The sequence below is a fragment of the Triticum urartu genome, chromosome 6 (genome assembly GCF_003073215.2).
Source record: "Triticum urartu cultivar G1812 chromosome 6, Tu2.1, whole genome shotgun sequence".
Lineage (NCBI taxonomy): Eukaryota > Viridiplantae > Streptophyta > Magnoliopsida > Poales > Poaceae > Triticum > Triticum urartu.
The window spans coordinates 387,684,158-387,701,329 of record NC_053027.1 but is presented as its reverse complement, the minus strand read 5'-3'; the positions used below and the strand labels follow the sequence as shown (position 1 = coordinate 387,701,329).

General features: G+C 45.8%; 3 protein-coding genes and 2 non-coding genes across 8 annotated transcripts; 2 read left to right on the top strand and 3 right to left on the bottom strand.

Annotated features, from left to right (window-relative positions):
- Positions 1–1,522: 1,522 nt before the first annotated feature.
- Positions 1,523–4,108, top strand: LOC125513663 (DEAD-box ATP-dependent RNA helicase 47A). 2 transcript variants are annotated; one of them, XM_048678828.1, is made up of 2 exons: positions 1,523–1,793; positions 1,935–4,108. In XM_048678828.1, exon 2 carries the CDS (start codon positions 2,042–2,044, stop codon positions 3,845–3,847), a length of 1,806 nt encoding a protein of 601 aa, XP_048534785.1. In that variant the 5' UTR covers positions 1,523–1,793; positions 1,935–2,041; the 3' UTR covers positions 3,848–4,108. The 2 variants fall into 2 exon arrangements, with proteins under 2 accessions (XP_048534785.1, XP_048534786.1); XM_048678829.1 differs by having other exon boundaries at positions 1,880–4,108.
- A 183-nt stretch (positions 4,109–4,291) lies between these two features.
- On the top strand, positions 4,292–4,363 carry TRNAT-UGU. Its single transcript has one exon. It is a non-coding gene; the product is annotated as a tRNA-Thr (tRNA).
- A 1,026-nt stretch (positions 4,364–5,389) lies between these two features.
- On the bottom strand, positions 5,390–6,894 carry LOC125517646 (protein BOLA1, chloroplastic). Of its 3 annotated transcripts, none has more exons than XM_048682852.1 (2): positions 6,696–6,894; positions 5,390–5,866 (listed from the first exon to the last, which is right to left on the bottom strand). In XM_048682852.1, the coding sequence occupies exon 2, from the start codon at positions 5,837–5,839 to the stop codon at positions 5,531–5,533; it is 309 nt and encodes a 102-aa protein (XP_048538809.1). In that variant the 5' UTR covers positions 5,840–5,866; positions 6,696–6,894; the 3' UTR covers positions 5,390–5,530. The 3 variants fall into 3 exon arrangements, with proteins under 3 accessions (XP_048538809.1, XP_048538810.1, XP_048538811.1); XM_048682853.1 differs by having other exon boundaries at positions 5,390–5,862; positions 6,696–6,850; XM_048682854.1 differs by lacking the exon at positions 6,696–6,894 and adding an exon at positions 6,390–6,654.
- On the bottom strand, positions 6,851–6,923 carry TRNAF-GAA. Its single transcript has one exon. It is a non-coding gene; the product is annotated as a tRNA-Phe (tRNA).
- Positions 6,924–11,528: 4,605 nt separating this feature from the next.
- On the bottom strand, positions 11,529–12,390 carry LOC125517645 (transcription factor TCP7-like). The gene has a single exon (XM_048682851.1). The coding sequence runs from the start codon at positions 12,295–12,297 to the stop codon at positions 11,686–11,688; it is 612 nt and encodes a 203-aa protein (XP_048538808.1). The 5' UTR covers positions 12,298–12,390; the 3' UTR covers positions 11,529–11,685.
- Between the last annotated feature and the right edge of the window lie 4,782 nt (positions 12,391–17,172).

The window sequence follows — 17,172 nt, the reverse complement described above, 5'->3', positions numbered from 1 at the left end:
AACCGTGGCATGGCCAGCCTCCTGAGGGCCATGGTGATGGTCTATGGTGGTCGTTCATCCCACCCATTTGCTAGAGCCACCTTGGTCTAGCATGGAGAACTGTCAAACTTGACTGTCGGGAGATAAGCGGACTAAGGCATAGCCTAGTGGTGGAAAGGGGCTAATGCCTTTTCACCCACCCAGGTTCAAGGCACGGTACTTATAATTTGATTTGTTGGATCAATTATACTGTAGGGGCCTGCCTTACAGTCTCTCTGTTAAAAAAAGATGGTGCTTGGAACACACTTTGTTCTAGCCTTGCTAGTCGGGCACAACAATGGCGAGCTTGCGTTGTTATCTTGTTCAAGACGTTGTCTGCATGATGACCACGACGTTAGGGCGTTTATCCCTTCTTGAAGGTGTTGCTGCAAAAGAAGTCAAGATAGGTGTAGGTGTTACATTCATATTTTGTAATGGTTCGGCCATAGTTGTTTTTGTTATGTACTTCACTTGTTGATGACTTTGAAGTTGTTGTTTTGCATCAATTTTAATAAAGATGGATGTGTGCATCATAATGATGCAGAGACCAAGGGTTCCAACCTCCTTTTTAAAGAAAAAAATGAGCTTGAAGCAGCGATCGAAAAGTTATTGATGTAGACCAAGAGACGCCGATGAATGTGATCTACGAAGCAAATTGCTGCCCTGAGGAAGAAAACCTTATAAGGTCATGTACAAACTCTGAAGCCCAATAAAGCCAATCGAATATAGACGTGTCCATCGAAAACCTAAATTAACCAGATCTCGAAAGACCTGCGCTGCTGCAACCAGATACATATATGATGTCAAGCACACCGCCCTCTGGACCATACACCGATACCTCTCTTCTCTGGTGACCTATACAGGCCAGGCCGTTATTGAAGATCGCAACGATGTACCCCTCTAGCGCCTTCGCCGAGCCTGCTTGACGATGACCGCTACTCGAGCTATCATCTCCTTCGCCATCCACGCTAGCCCTGCAACACCTCCTCGGAAGGCCACCCCAATAGGTACCTTCCCGCCACCATCGGTGTCGCGCGGGCTTTGCCGACGACGCACACTGGCGGCGGTAAGATGGGTTAGCGACGGGCAGTGGCTAGGGTCCGGTCGACTGCCTCGACCCTGTCAGGCACACCAAGGTTTATGTGTGTTATGTTATCGTCGTCGAATATGTTACCTTGGCGTTGTGTTCAAGCGAGAGCATTCACACCATGATCAATACAAGGTTGTTTAAACCCTTCCACATTTGCTTACGCAGGCGTCAACAAGCGGCGAGCCACCAATGACAAGTCAAACATCCAGAGACATACATTTGAAAGAGTTTTTTTTCTTAAATATGGACCTTGAGCCATTATCTACATCTATACTATCTTTTCGTGAGAAGAAAAACATTGTAAAACTTTTACATATTGATCCAAAAAGAGAAAAAAAAAGATCACCACTGCCAGCAAACGATCTGAACCGTCAAAAATCCATCCCCTTGAGAGCAAGATTTTTCCTCTCCGCCTCCTCCCCTATCCCTTCCTCGCCCGCGCAGCCACCCTGCCCTCCTGCCTGACCTACCCAAACCCCAACCAGCCCGGCTCCAAAATCTCACCCACAGTCCAGCAGCATCGCTGTGACCTGGAGGCTGGAGCCGCCGCCGTCCGGTAGCTTTGTTTCGCCACCGACGCCTCAACCCCTCCCCCGCAACAGCCCCAGAACCCTCCCGCGTCGCCGCCATCGCCGTCCCCTTTCTGCCTCCACCCCGTTCTCAATCCCGCGCATTTGTTTCCAAGGTATGAGCTTTTGGTCATCCGTTGATTACTTGTTCTCAAACTAATTTCCCCCAATTTTCTTGTGTGCACACCGGCGCGTCGTCTAGATCCGCCCCTGGTTTTGTGACTCACCTGACCCAGTTGCCTGATTATTTCGCACAGCCACAAGCGAACCCTGCCCTGAACTTGCTGAGATATAAAGTGTTTGAAACATAACTACAGTTATCGAGCTGAGGTGCTGTGTTTGACATTGTTCAGTAATAGCATAAATGAGGCTAATTATCGGGCAAGTTCATCGGAATGTTCTTGCGCTGGCGTCATCTCGGTCATGCTTTGTCATTGGTGACCATCTCCCGTTCAGAATGCTGTCGATGCCACGGGCATCAGGGTTCCATCAGACTGCTTGGCGGGGTAGTCAAACTTTCGAGGACAGCGGCAGCACACTAACTCTGGCTAGCCTGGAAGTCCAAAGCAAAGCTGATTATGTGAAGAAGGAAAGGGTGCCACAAAGCAAAGCTGATTATGTGAAGAAGGAAAGGGGGCCACAAAGCAAAGCTGATTATGTGAAGAAGGAAAGGGGGCCACGAACTGGAGAGCCGAAGCCAAGCTCAAGAGATTCTGGTTTCAGTGTGAAACCAAAGAAGGTTTCTTCGCTTAGTCTGAAGCCAGCGAAGAGTGCATTACCAAAGCCACCAGTGGTGAAGAAGAAGCTGAAGATCGACGAGGCTTTATTTTCTGCAAGCTCATTTGAAGAGCTCGGTCTGCCGCCTTTGCTCATTGACCGGCTGAACAAGGAAGGCCTGACCTCTCCAACTGAGGTCCAGTCCGCTTCTATTCCTGTCATATCTCAAAGGCATGATGCGGTTATCCAATCATATACTGGGTCGGGGAAAACACTCGCGTACCTTCTCCCTATTCTTTCTGAAATAGGCCCCCTGAAGAGGGCTAGAGAACAGGGTAATTCTGAAAAGAGATCAGGTATAGAAGCTGTTGTCGTTGCTCCTTCAAGAGAACTAGGAATGCAGATAGTGCGAGAAGTGGAGAAGATACTGGGTCCTGATGATAAGAGACTTGTCCAGCAGCTTGTTGGCGGTGCTAACCGTTCGAGGCAAGAGGAAGCACTGAAGAAGAACAAGCCTATTATAGTTGTTGGAACACCTGGCCGTATTTCGGAAATTTCAGCGGCGGGCAAGCTACAAACTCACAACTGCCGTTTTCTTGTACTGGATGAAGTTGACCAGCTCTTATCATTTAATTACCGCGAGGATATGCATAGGATACTGGAGCATGTTGGAAGGAAACCTAGCACTTCATCTTCTAGTCACATCCTTGGCCCACTTGCTAGGCGGTCTGAACGTCAGACAATCTTGGTTTCAGCAACAGTGCCGTTTTCAGTTATACGCGCAGCCAGGAGTTGGGGCCATGATCCAGTTCTTGTTAGGGCTAAGAGTGTAGTCCCGCTTGACTCGATCACTGTTCCAAGGCCCATGCTGTCCCAGGGTGACCCTAACTCTGATTCTCCAACAATGTCAGTGAATCAAGCTGCAGTTGACAGCTTACCGCCATCCTTGGAGCATTACTACTGTACAACCAAGGCTCATCACAAAGTTGACACCTTAAGGAGATGCATCCATGCCCTGGAAGCAGAGACGGTGATTGCATTTATGAACAACACCAAGCCACTGAAGGATGTTGTGTTCAAGTTGGAGGCCCGTGGGATGAAAGCTATCGAGCTACATGGAGATCTTGGGAAGCTTGCAAGGTCAACAGTCCTGAAAAAGTTCAAGGCCGGTGAATTCAGGGTTTTGGTCACAAACGAGCTGTCTGCCAGAGGACTGGACATACCAGAGTGCGACCTTGTGATCAACCTGGATCTTCCCACAGACTCTACACACTACGCCCACAGAGCTGGACGGACTGGACGTCTTGGGCGGAAAGGGACCGTTGTCTCAATATGTGAAGAAAGCGAGGCATTTATCATGAGGAAAATGCGCAAGCAGTTGGGTGTGGCCATCAAGCCATGCGAATTCACTGAAGGCCAGATTACCGTTCATAAAGAGGAAGACGTGGAATAAAATTCTGCGTTGTTCAACTATCATTTTAGTTTGTCTTAAGTTGTACTGCTTTTCCTTGGCATTTAGTCCGACTGTATTTTCTTAAAATGTTGGCACTTAATACTTTTGCTCAGCGGAGACTAGATACATTGGAAAATACTGTCCTTTTTTGCTGGCGGCATTTAGCAGGAGTGCAGGCATTGAAATCTGAAAATTACCAGTCTTTCCTGGTGACGTTTAGCTGTTTACTTTTCAATATATGGTTGATGTTCAGCTGGATTATATGTTTTGGTGCCCCTCTTATTGAGCGGCACTGCAATTTGTGAGATGACTCCTATAATGCTGTGACCTTATGGTGTGTATTTGAAATTGCACGTGCGAGATATGCGAAAAGGCTTGCAAACTCCTGCTCATTTTCGTTTGTTTGGACATAAGTAAAGCTGGATGCCATCCATTTCGCAAATAGCCCTTATAGCTCAGTGGTAGAGCGTCAGTCTTGTAAACTGAAGGTCCGTAGTTCGATCCTGCGTGAGGGCAATTTTTTCAGTGCACATGTTTTTGATCTTCTCAGCAACACAATCCTTCAATCCATTTTGCCCTGATGCGTGCCAATGCCGTAGGGCTTTTGCACGCCCAATCCAAATGCGACACAAATCCAGTTTCTTTTTACATATGCAGTGGAACTTGCTCAGCAGTTCCTTTGGACATTCAGGAAAAGATAGAAGAAAAAAGGGCTTTTGAAGAGCAGAGGCGGCAAATTTGCCAGCAATCTGCATCGCTGCTCATGGTATGTTTCTCCAGCAAGTAGCAACCAAAAGCACTGTGTGTTGGTGTTGCAGCCTTGGCAAAGCCTGGGGACATACCCTCCTGAACCGATAACGTTGTGGCAGAGAGAGGGGGCCAAAGAGGGATTGCCAACTGGGATTTTTCAGAGCTTGAGAGTTCGAGTTCCTCCAGAGTTTTGATTATGCTTAAGCCTTTAAGCCATCAAACACAGAAAATGCGTACTGGACGACAGACAATTCATGATGGCTGAATAGGCTCAGCTGCACTTTGCTAATTGTGCTTCGATTATATTTGCTTTGCAGTCAGATTACACTTTCGGAAATAGAATAATCATTTAGTCTCACTTTCATGGTTGATGAAACTTATTGTACTTCCTTCCGTTTCAAAATATTTGATTTCCATTTGTTTAAAAATGGATGTATCAATATACTAAAACATGTCTAGATACATCTATATTTTGACAAATCGAAGGCGAAGGCATGTATTATGGAACGGAGGGAGTACATCTTATATACACGAGCAAAGTTTTCGCCTGTATCCAAAAAGAAGTGCTGATCCCCGTTTTTCACCAACACAAAGGCTTCACCTTGTGAATCCCCATTTTTTATAATTATCCCCAATTTTTATAATTATCAAATGCTTCCAAAAGTGTCACAATACAATGGTATCGAAAATCTCATCTGACCAGCATGGTGGCTAAAGGAAGAGAAATTTGTATTCGATAAATTTCCGTAAGTTCATGGCCGCAGGCAATCATGCACATAGAGAAATTCACACTTGAACCAAGGCAACAATGTCTTTATCATGAAGAAATATGCATGCCATAACATTGTTTAACCATCCGATTCATGGCTACATGCTGCTGCTGCAATCAACTTATTCTGGAACAAACATTAATCGAGTTGTAAGAAATTACATTCATGATCCCGACTCCGTTGGAGTTTTCGCAACAATGGAGATAGCATGAAGACCCGAGTTCAACTCATCGGTCAAGAGATCATACACCATCCTATGACGCTTCACAAGGCTCTGCCCTTCAAACTTCGGCGAAATTACCTTGATGTTAAAATGCGTCTCATTTGCATTGTCCTTGACAGCCGCATGCCCAGCATGTTGGTAAGAAACATCTTCGATGTCTAGTGCACTCGCCTCCAAAGAAGACTGCAGCTTTTGCCTCATCCGTGCAGCTCTCGAGAGCACAGCACTGGTACCTCGTGAACCCATCATTTTTCAGCCTGATTCAAGAGCAACTGCCTAAAAGAAGAACATATTGGTTATGCAAAGTAATCACCATTACAAGTGTAATAGCATGTTACCTGATTCATATACATAAGCAATGGATTGACATGAACCAACAGTCCCCACTCCAAGGCCAGAGTTGTATAACACAAACAAGAAAAATGCCTTGGCCTAAACTAATCTCAAATGTTCATTCCCCAAAGTCATAAAAAAAACACTATCATGTAGCACATATCTGTTCTTGTAACACCGGCTGGTCCCAGTGTCCATTTGTAGATTCTAATTTCTTGGACAACTAATATGAATTCAAGAGACAGAAAATAGTGTATCTTTCCTTGATTGACAAAATTACCATCCAATTGGAATCGATCGAAAACAGCCTAACAGCACCACTGATGCTAACTTTTAGAATTTCAAACCGTGTTTCCTTCTATGTCGTGAATTGTAAGCCCCAGATATACATAAATCAAAACCTAGACGATGCAATCGGAGACAAAATCAAAACCTAGATGATGCAATCCGACACAAAATCTGTTACCTAGATGGTGAAATTGGACCGTCCTTACATGGATGGATCACACGAGGCGCAGATTGAGGCGGAAAATACTAGCAAGGAATCAAATATCGCACTCCTGTTAGTGAAATTAGTAGGCACGCGGAGTATTTTCGAAGCGGATCTGACGAGAAGCTTGCGGCGAAAACGAAAAGGTTCTAGGGTTGCTATGGTCGAGTCCTATATCTAGGTAATGGAGATAATAAGATTAACTGGCGGTACAAAATCTTCGTGGGAGCGCGCTGGAGCAGTACGCAGTAATAAGCAAAGAAAAGAAAAGGCAGAACTTACGTCGTTGCTGGAGGTTGTGGCGTCGTGTGTTGCGGTCGGAGGTGGAGAAGGAAGACGGCGGCTTAGGGGTGGGGAAGGGGAAAGCAGAGGAACAATTAGAAAAAAAGCCCAAGTATGTACCTGGAATTTTCGTATGGGAGAAAAAAAAAGATGTATGCGGTGAGCGTGGATCGAACACGCGACCTTCAGATCTTCAGTCTGACGCTCTCCCAACTGAGCTATCCCCGCTTCGTGATTGCAGACAAACTTCAGGTTATATGTCCTCACATAGATTTTATTTAGTTCCAGCTGAGATTTTTTTTTTGCGGGGTTCCAGCTGAGAATCTGCATCATGTTTCACTTTGCCGCAAATGCTCTTCATGTCAGTTATACTAGACAGATAAAACATTGCGATTCGAGCAAATCCAACATACATCCTTCTACTGGGTCTATAAATTTGACTGAGAGTGGCAATTCACACCGCACGAAAACCGTCAACGATATTTGGACACGGCTTTTCAGGGGAGAAAAAAAGAGCCCAGTCCCGTCCGCCCCGCCGAGCACGCTCAGCTCGGTTTCACGTGTGGCGCACGCCAGGGCTAGTCGACCGTGACCGAGCTGACGGCCTATCTCCCCAGCTTATCCACTGGCGCAGGCGCAGGCGACGCGAGGCTTCCCGGCGACCCGCGTGCAGCCGTGCACCACCGACGGAAGGATACTACGGAGAGTTCACCGGAGAACTGGCCATGTTTTGACCACACGGCGGGCGGGCGAGCGGCGAACGGGCGCAGGGACGACAGTGCGCGCAGGTCGGCACATGCGCGTGGTAGTACCGCCCCCAATGGCAAAACAGGAATATGCAGAGAGGGAGAGGGCGGGCGCAGCTGGCGGCCACCAACCAGCTCCTGTGACACGGCGAGAGGACGGACGGACGGGCATGCATGGCACGCCAGTCTGCACCAGCGTCTGCATCCGATCAGCGAGCTGCGAGCGCTCGCGTGTTGTGCCTGCCAACAGCGGTTTGCCTGGCGCTCTGACGGGTCTCGGTCACCCCGGTCGGTCTGCGCCTGTGTCGCTTTTTACTGTAGCTTGCAGGAGGCTTTGCTTGCATGCAGATGCATGTTTCTGCGTCGCCCAGCCGAGGACCAGACGTGTCGCGGGCTTGTGCTCGCGTACGTACTGCACTGGCTTTGCACTTGCAGGTTTCACGCAAGATTGAGGCTGTTTGATTTGTGATTAACTTAGCCAAAGTTTACCACAACTAAAATTAGGTAAGTTGAACCAATTTAGGTGAGTGTTTGGTTTAAGCCACATCTTAGGCAATCTACACTTGGATCCCACATGACATACACACAAAAAGTATGGCAAGATTTTCTTAGGCTTACCAATTTATGGCTTTTATTTTGATGAAATAATCTTAGACAAGCTTGACAAAAATATGTGGTAAAATATGACAATGCTAGTCCTAGAACCAAAGTCGGGCAGGCACGACCATTGTTATATGTACATGCATCACCACGTGTTACTATTACAGAAGTACGGATCAGGCTGTAAACCATCCAAAGTTGTCCAGAATTTTTATAGCTTGTGAAAAACTAAACTGCAAACTGAAGCTAGGCCGAGGATCATTAGCTTTTTTAAACCCTGATAAGTGTCACTTGTGTGGGATAGACGATACATAGCTGCTCCAAATATTTTTGATGACAAGTTTAATGACACGAGGATGACAACTTTAGTTGTCAAGCATGACCACTTTTTCAATGGCAAATTTCAGTTTTTTTGGAGTTTGTTTTTTTCTTTTTAGATGGCAACTTTAATTGTAAAAGACGTCAGGGACAAAATGCTTTGTACCACATGTGTGACACTTATTAGGATGTTTTTTATGGTGTACCTTGATCTTAATCGATTGAGACTTAACCAAGTCCTAGTCAAGTGACATAACATGTAGAAAAATCTGAAGAAGAAAAATGCACTGATCTCAATATAAGATTTCATGGATATAGCATCGACTAGACTTAGTTAAGTCTCAATTGACTGATAAAAAAATCTGAAGAAAAAATTGCACTCATCTCAATATAGGATCCCGTGGATATAGCATGACTTAACTAAGTCTCAGTTGGCTGATAGTATGTAACAAGTCTGTTTTTTCTTTACTGAATGACCCTTTTCAAACTTCTTCTCTCGAGCGCACACAAATTGATGTCCTGTCTTTAGAGTAGGCATAGCGAACTATACAAGACAAGCTTTCATCATAACCCGATGAGAAGTAAATACCACCTCAATTGGAACGAACACTAAATTGAGCTCTGCTTGCCGACACACCAAACCCCTTGAGGACTCCTTTGCATTGTAGGAATTTTGTTAGCAACTGATCTGGGTTTTCATTCCATCCAAATCGAATCTGACTCCCTGGAGGTGGTTAATGCTTGTTCAGGACAAGAAAGAATCTGGAATGGCGCTTCAGCTGTTTATGCAGAATGCTTCATCATGGCTGGCTTGATAGGTTCAGTACACTTTTTGCATTGTAACCGAGAAGCGAATGCGGTAGCTCATAGTTTAGCTAAGTTTTCTTATGAAAATAATGAGACTTGTAATTGGGTCCATGAACCCCCAGACTTCCTGGTTAATGTGTTAGTGAACGATGTAACCTTATTGCCAAGTTAATAAAGTGAGCCATGATGGCATTCCCTAAAAAAAGGAATTTTGTAGGAATCTCATGGGATAAAATTTGTATAGAAAAAATTCTTTTAGAGCCCTTTGGTTTGTAGGAATATAATTCTATTCCTATGAAGGAAACACTTTCAATTTCATAGGAAAATAAACATTAGTCTAGACCCAATGAAAAAATGCTATCATGTGAACCAAAAGCCATCTTATTTTTTATTCATCGGATTTCAGACACGTGTCATCTCTGAGTGTCTAAAATAGTTGCCAGGTGAATGACGGAACTCCGATAGCCCCGAAAAGGCCATCGTCTTGGTCTCACCTAAGACGGCGTCTATAACGCCCCTGAAGAACAATCTGAAACAACGGCGAGCAACAAAGAACCTCCAAGCAATGCCTCGAAAAACAATGCTCCCAACAGAGAAATGATGACGAGGACACCGCCATCGTCGGTTCGGATCAAAACCTAGACTTTCGTCTGGAGACAACAAACCAAAGAAGAGGGAGTGAGGTGCCCACACACTACAACAACGTCTCCAAGGAAGGGAACAAAACCACGAGTGTCACCACTATTGGCACCAACCATAGCTCAACAAGATTTTCATCTGTATCACCGGCAGCTACATCCGAAATCCATCAAAATAGGTGTAACACCGTCCCTATTGGTTCACATTGCCGCTACCGCAACACCTTGCCATAGAAGCCACCTACGAACAATATCACCACCGCAAAAACGGTTAGCACTACCAAGCTGAGCACACACCTCGCCGCCGGTACCTCCATGGGGCCCAATAGCCTCCGAGACCCGCCAACACCACGCCTACTAGCAACCAACAAACCAGACCCCACAGGCCACCTAGATCCAGATCAGAAGGATCCAGGGCCCTAGGGCATCGTCGCCGAAACCTCGCCACGCCGTCAGGAGCACCACCGGACGAGGAGGGCCATCGGTGGGGGAAACCTAGGGTTACACGCCCCCGGAAAAAGCGCGGGTGTGATACCTGGGGCCAGATTTGGAAATAAGTTCTCTGGGTCCATGAGCGGGTCAAGTTTGACCAAGGATTATATATAGCACAAGTAATACCTTCCTTCGTTTGTTTTTACAAGACGTTTCAAACAGCTTGCTTTGTATTCTTTTGAATAGTGTTTGAATGTGCTTTGTATTCTTTTGAATAGTGTTTGAATGCGTGAAACGTCTTATATAAAAATAAACAGAGGTAGTACGAGCCGTTGTAGGAGTAGTACATGGTACTCTAGCTAGCCAGGCTCTGACACACGATGTACGGTGCGAGTCGTGACCACCAACCGACATGTACGCGCGTTTCCCTTACCGGGACCTTCTGACATTTCACTCATTTTCCAGTCCTGAATATGGCCATCATATCGTCCTATGTAGTACACTGTTTAGTAGTAACGCACGGTTAAAATTACCAATACATATACTCGTACATGATAATCCGAGGAGTACATGCATGCGTTACTAGTAAACAGTCAACAGTGGCAGTGATGCCCTGCCATGCGCAAGAAGAACCAGGTCAACCTTGCCTGCTGCAGGCCGCTGCAAGTCCGTAGGAGCACGTATGGTGGTACCAAAGGCAGGGCATCTTTCCAGCAGCTTTGACACGAATCCGGTCTACATGCACGACGGCGCCAGCCTTTCTCAGAGCGCAACTGTGCACCTGCAGCGCCGCAGCCTTTCCTCGCGCCCTTTGCCCCCCTCGTCCTGCCCTCGGAGCATGGAGAGGCCGGGGAAGCGAAGCCAATTCATGGGAGAATCCATGGGGTTGGGGAAACGACGGAATCCAGGGCACTCGCAGCGTTATCATTTGTTCAATCTGCGGCCATGCGTGCATGGATAACCGAGATTTTCCAAAGCCGATTCCTCTTACCCCTACCTCAACAATCAACATACAGTTGAAATGGGGGCTCTTGAACAAAGAATTTCATGCTCCCGAATGGGAAATTGATGTTTGATCGAGACCAACGAAGATAATGACGGCACAGCTGGTGAATGCTACACTGCGTTTTAGCTGTTGAATGGCTTGGCCTCGTACCGACGAACATGCTAAGTGAAACAGGTTCCATGAGAAGTCGTATTACACGATCCACTTGAAGCCAACGACAGATACTAAAAGGTTTCTAACAGATGCAGCTGGGATTGGGATGTAGTACTCCTAAGTAAGCGTCTAGTGAAATCGCAAATCTTCACCGATTAAACTGCAGAAAGAAAGAACACACGACGATCGAGAATTCGAGTTCGACGGGCAGGGAAGTACACCCAGGATCCTAGACCCCCAAAACAGAAAGATAATCAAGAACACTCGTCAGGACTGTTGATTCACCGGGTCTACTCCTCGGCGCGCCGAGCGGCGCCGGAGAGCGCGGCGACAAGGTTGAGGTGGTGGTGGTGGACCTGCGCCATCGGCATGTACGCGGCCTGCGCATCCAGCGGCGAGAACCCCCACGTGTCCTGCCGCGGCGGCGCCTGCAGTGCCGCCCAGAACGCCGACGTTGCAGCCCCCGCGCCGAAGGCGTCGTTCTCCTCCTCGCGCGGGCGCTTGCCGAGGAGGGTGTGCGGGTACGAGAAGGAGGAGGATGAGGAGGTGGATGGCGCGGAGGAGGACACGAAGGCGGCGGGGGTGGTGCCGGTCCCCGTGGCGGCGAGGATCGAGGGCTCCGCCTGCCGGAGCAGCCACTCGATGGTCTGGCCGTCGGACTTGAGCCCCAGCTCGCGCGTGAGCTGGAACACGCGCGCGGCGCACACGATCGGCATGCGCACGCGCCGACCGCGCCCGTTCACCTTGCTGTGCCGGTCCTTCACGCTGCCACCGGCCTTCTTGCTCGCCGCCGGAGCCAAGCCAGCGTCGGCGGAGGCGGCGGCGGGTGCCATCGTCATCGGTAGGTGCTGCTGGTAGACGTGGAAAGGGCTGGAGGCGGCGGCGATGTCGTGGGAGGTCATGGCGTCTGCTGACTGCTTCGCTCGCTGTACGTTGGAGGGAGGAGGGAGCGTGGGGGCGGTGATCCGGTGGGGTTTGTGAGGCTTTGAGGTGACGGGGTGGAGCGGGGACACGGCGGATAGGTTTATATAATGCGTCCGTTTGCTATTTGCGGAACTTCCGGTTAAACCGCGCTAGATTTTTCGAGTTTTCATATTTTTTTCCAAATAAGTTTGTTTATGTGCAATTGTATTTGTAGTAGAATGTGTGTAATCATGTACTTCATCTATAAAAATATAAGACTCTACTAAGCAATTTTATACTCTCTCCATTCCACAATGTAGTGCGCCCACGTTTTCTGAGATCCAAAGTTAACCGTAAATTTAACCAACGAGACCAACTACGACGGGAGCAACAATTATATCACCGAATTCATATAAAAATACGAATTCAGTGATATAATTTTTATTCCCGCCGCAATCAGTCTCATTGGTTAAATTTACGGTCAAAATTAAATCTCAAGAAGCGAGGACGCACTACAATTTGAAATGGAGGGAGTAGTAAAATATGGAAGGGCATCTTCAAAGCAGACCCTCAAACCGTCCGTAACTGTTCGGATGGCACGGTCCCAACGTATTTAGCCGTCCAACATGGGCTGTATCGATCCACCAACTTGTCCGAACACACTTTTTCCTGCAAAGTCAAAACAAATTTGGAGGGCTTTATGGGAGTCCAGACAGAAGCCGCGTAAGACTCCGATACTCCCGGCCCACCCAAAACCCCTCCCAGGCCTCGTGTGTCCATCCTCCCATCTTTCTCTGAATCAATTTTTCTCTTATGCCTCTTGCCGCCGCTGCACCACCCCGGTCACCCCGCCACACCCTTGTCAGAACTCCACGACTCTAACTCCTCCGACGCTACACCCGGGCTCCAGACGCTTCTCCTCCACTGCCGTTCCATGCCTCTCCTTCGCCCACCGCACAAGTACCATCCGCCCCTACGGTACTCACCAGGCCCGACAATTGTTCGGTGAAATGCACTTGCTCATTTTTTGTCCCTTATTCTTTGAAGCAATGGATTTGGATATGGAGTACATATATGAGCACTTTGTTGATTTGTCCGACAACTCGTCCGATGAGGATGACTACACGGATGAGACAGCGATGATGCAGGCGGTCCTTGCAGAAGCGAAGCATGTGAAAGAGCATGTTCTCAGTTTCAAGGGCCGTCGAGTGCTCAACCGCAACATGCCCCCGATGATCGTCAAAGATGCTGCCATAGGGTGAGGATGTTGCCGTAGGTCTTGAATTTGAGAACATAGGTGATTCTATCGAACTTCCTGACCAAAATCTGGCCACATTTGATGAGTTTGTTCAAATGCATCAACAAATTCATTATCAACAAACTCATGAGCAACTGAATGGAGATCTGATTTAGCATATGTGGGCGGTTAAAAGGGACAACATTATTGGAGTGTAATATTTAAATTACAACTACTGCTGCATTTGAACATTTTTTAGCTAAATTGAAACTAGATATGCGGCTATTTTGAGCGTGCAAATGTATGCAGTTTTTAAAAAAAAATTGAGAACACATGTATGCGACTACGTTTGGATGGCCGGCTCTCGCAACGGTGTCAGCGGACAAATGCGATGTCTGGTTTGCGAGTCAAAGTTAGACATACCCTAATAATGTACTCCCTTTGTATGCACTCCCTCGATAAACTAATATAAGATGTTTTAGATCACTATCATCTAAAACGAACCATTGATTGGCTTCGATTCTTGTCGAGCCAGAGAGAAAACAAAGAATTGATATACAGATGGACATTCGAAAGGGTAGTGGAGTATTCTCAAAAAAGTGGGTAAAGGGCGTTTTGGATCTCGGCCTCCATGGAGGCCGGTTTTTGAAAAAAAATCAAAAATTTTGACAAGGATATGAGGTGTGTGTGTGTAAAATTTCAGGGTGAAATAAGTTAAAATGTGACATGTACAAAAAAGATAAGTTCATGGTTTGGGAGTGAATAGTATCATCATGTGTAAAAAGCCTCAGGACTGTTTTTCTTTTGCAAAGCCCTCATTTCAATGTATTTCGTTCTGAAAATTTACACACTTGTGCATTATGCCTTCACGTATATCTGCATATTTTTCAGAATTCTTTAAGATGTAAAAATATGAATTTTCGTAAATTTTGAATTTTACATTTGGAGGTCTCCAAAAGAAATTTATGTAGAGTATAAATCTTGTGAGGTTCATTGTTCATCTTGCATTTTCTTACATTTAACTTTTTCTAGCCGTTCTTGTATCATTCTAATAACATTTGTGCTTCTTGGTTAAAAAACATCAACATATTTACCCAAAAAAAACATCAGCATGATTCAAGCCTCACAAATGCGGCAACCTCCTAGAAAAAATAGACAGTTGTAGAGTAGGTGTACCCCTTGCCTACTATGCACTCTAGAATTTAGATATTGTTGACATTTTTTCCTTTTTAAGCAACTCACACCTCATATTTGTTTTGCAAACAACAGAAGATCATTTGAAAGATTTAGAAAAGTAAAAAGATAGAGCAAATAAATATAAATACATAATGAATTTGCGGAAGAGCTTATTAAATTATTTTTGTAACAAATGAAAAATATGGGGCGAAAATAACAACTCCCTATGCACAATACAATGTACGACTTAATACAATTCTTACGGGGTTGGGCTAAGAATGCGAGCAGAATATATAATGTGGAAAAATGAGAGGCTCCTTAGATTAGTAGAATGCGTTGCTAAAGGGGAGGCTGAAGCGAGCTTGGCTGAACTTTTGAGAGAGAGGAAGAGATCAAATGGGCCCAACATGCTAAAGTGAAATATGTTAGATTGGGTGATAATAATTATAGTTTTAAATAGCCGGCTATAGGCTCGCTATAGCTCCGGCTATAGCCTCGCTATAGCTCCGCTATAGTTGTTTGAGCATGTTGCCGCTAAATGATTGCATTTACAATTTACCGCTATAGCCTCGCTATAGCCCAGCTATAGTTGTTTTTAAGGGTCGCCGCTATATGCCATAGCCCGCTATTTAAAACATTGATAATAATACAAGTTCTTCCACTTGACCCCCAACGAAAAAAACAAAAACAAAGATTTTTCAGCTTGAATAGGATGAGAGAGCCACTGTTGGCCAGGAAAACCTTAAGTCGTGTATCTCTATTTTCAAAGAAGTTGTTTGGGTCCTGATGTCTAAGTTTGTGCCGATGAAAGAAAACACCTCAAATGATATACCACAACTCTATCCGGAAGAAAGTACTGTATTGACGACACCTTTCATGGAGAAGGCGGTATATGGTGCCATCTTATAGCTAAAAATAAATAATACACATGGTCCATATGGGTTCTCGATGGAGTTTTATTGAAGATGTTTGGGGGGGGGGGGGGGGTTAAGGTGAAAGAAATATGCCCTAGAGGCAATAATAAACTTGTTATTGTTTATTTCCTTATATCATGATAAATGTTTATTATTCATGCTAGAATTGTATTAACCGGAAACTTGATACATGTGTGGATACATAGACAAAACACCGTGTCCCTAGTAAGCCTCTACTAGACTAGCTCGTTAATCAAAGATGGTTAAGTTTTTTAACCATAGACATGTGTTGTCATTTGATGAACGGGATCACATCATTAGGAGAATGATGTGATGGACAAGACCCATCCGTTAGCTTAGCATATTGATCGTTCAGTTTTATTACTATTGCTTTCTTCATGTCAAATACATATTCCTTCGACTATGAGATTATGCAACTCCCGGATACCGGAGGAATACCTTGTGTGCTATTAAACGTCAAAATGTAACCGGGTGATTATAAAGATGCTCTACAGGTATCTCCGAAGGTGTTTGTTGGGTTGGCATAGATCGAGATTAGGATTTGTCACTCCGAGTATTGGAGAGGTATCTCTGGGCCCTCTCGGTAATGCACATCATAAGAAGCCTTGCAAACAAAGTGACTAATGAGTTAGTTACAAGATGATACATTACCGAACGAGTAAAGAGACTTGCCGATAACGAGATTGAACTAGGTATGTGGATACCGACGATCGAATCTCGGGCAAGTAACATACCGTTGGACAAAGGGAATAAAGTTTGTTGTCATAACGGTTTGACTGATAAAGATCTTTGTAGAATATGTAGGAGACAATATGAGCATCCAGGTTCCGCTATTGGTTATTGACCGGAGAGTTGTCTCGGTCATGTCTACATAGTTCTTGAACCCGTAGGGTTCGCACGCTTAAAGTTCGATGACGATTTTGTATTATATGAGTTATGTGATTTGGTGACCGAATATTGTTCGGAGTCCCGGATGAGATCACGGACATGACGAGGAGTCTCGAAATGGTCGAAGGTAAAGATTAATATATAGGACGATAGTATTCGGACACCAAAAGTGTTCCGGAGTGTATCGGGTAATTATCGGAGTACCGGGGGGGTTACCGGAACCCCGGGGGAAGATATGGGCCATAAGAGGGGAGCACACCAGCCCACAAGGGGTGGCGCGCCCCCCTTAGGCATGTGGCCGAATTGGAGAAGTAGGAGAGGGGGTTCGGCCCCCCTTCCTTCTCTCCTTCCCCCTTCCTTTCTTCTCCGGCGGGAAAAGGAAAGAGGGGGGGCGCCCCTTGGCTGCCTCTCCTCCCCTCCCACCTATATATATTGAAGGAAATATGCTCTAGAGGCAATAATAAAGTTGTTATTTATATTTCCTTATATCATGATAAATGTTTATTATTCATGCTAGAATTGTATTAACCGGAAACTTAGTACATGTGTGAATACATAGACAAAACAGAGTGTCCCTAGTATGCCTCTACTTGACTAGCTCGTTAATCAAAGATGGTTAAGTTCCGTAACCATAGACA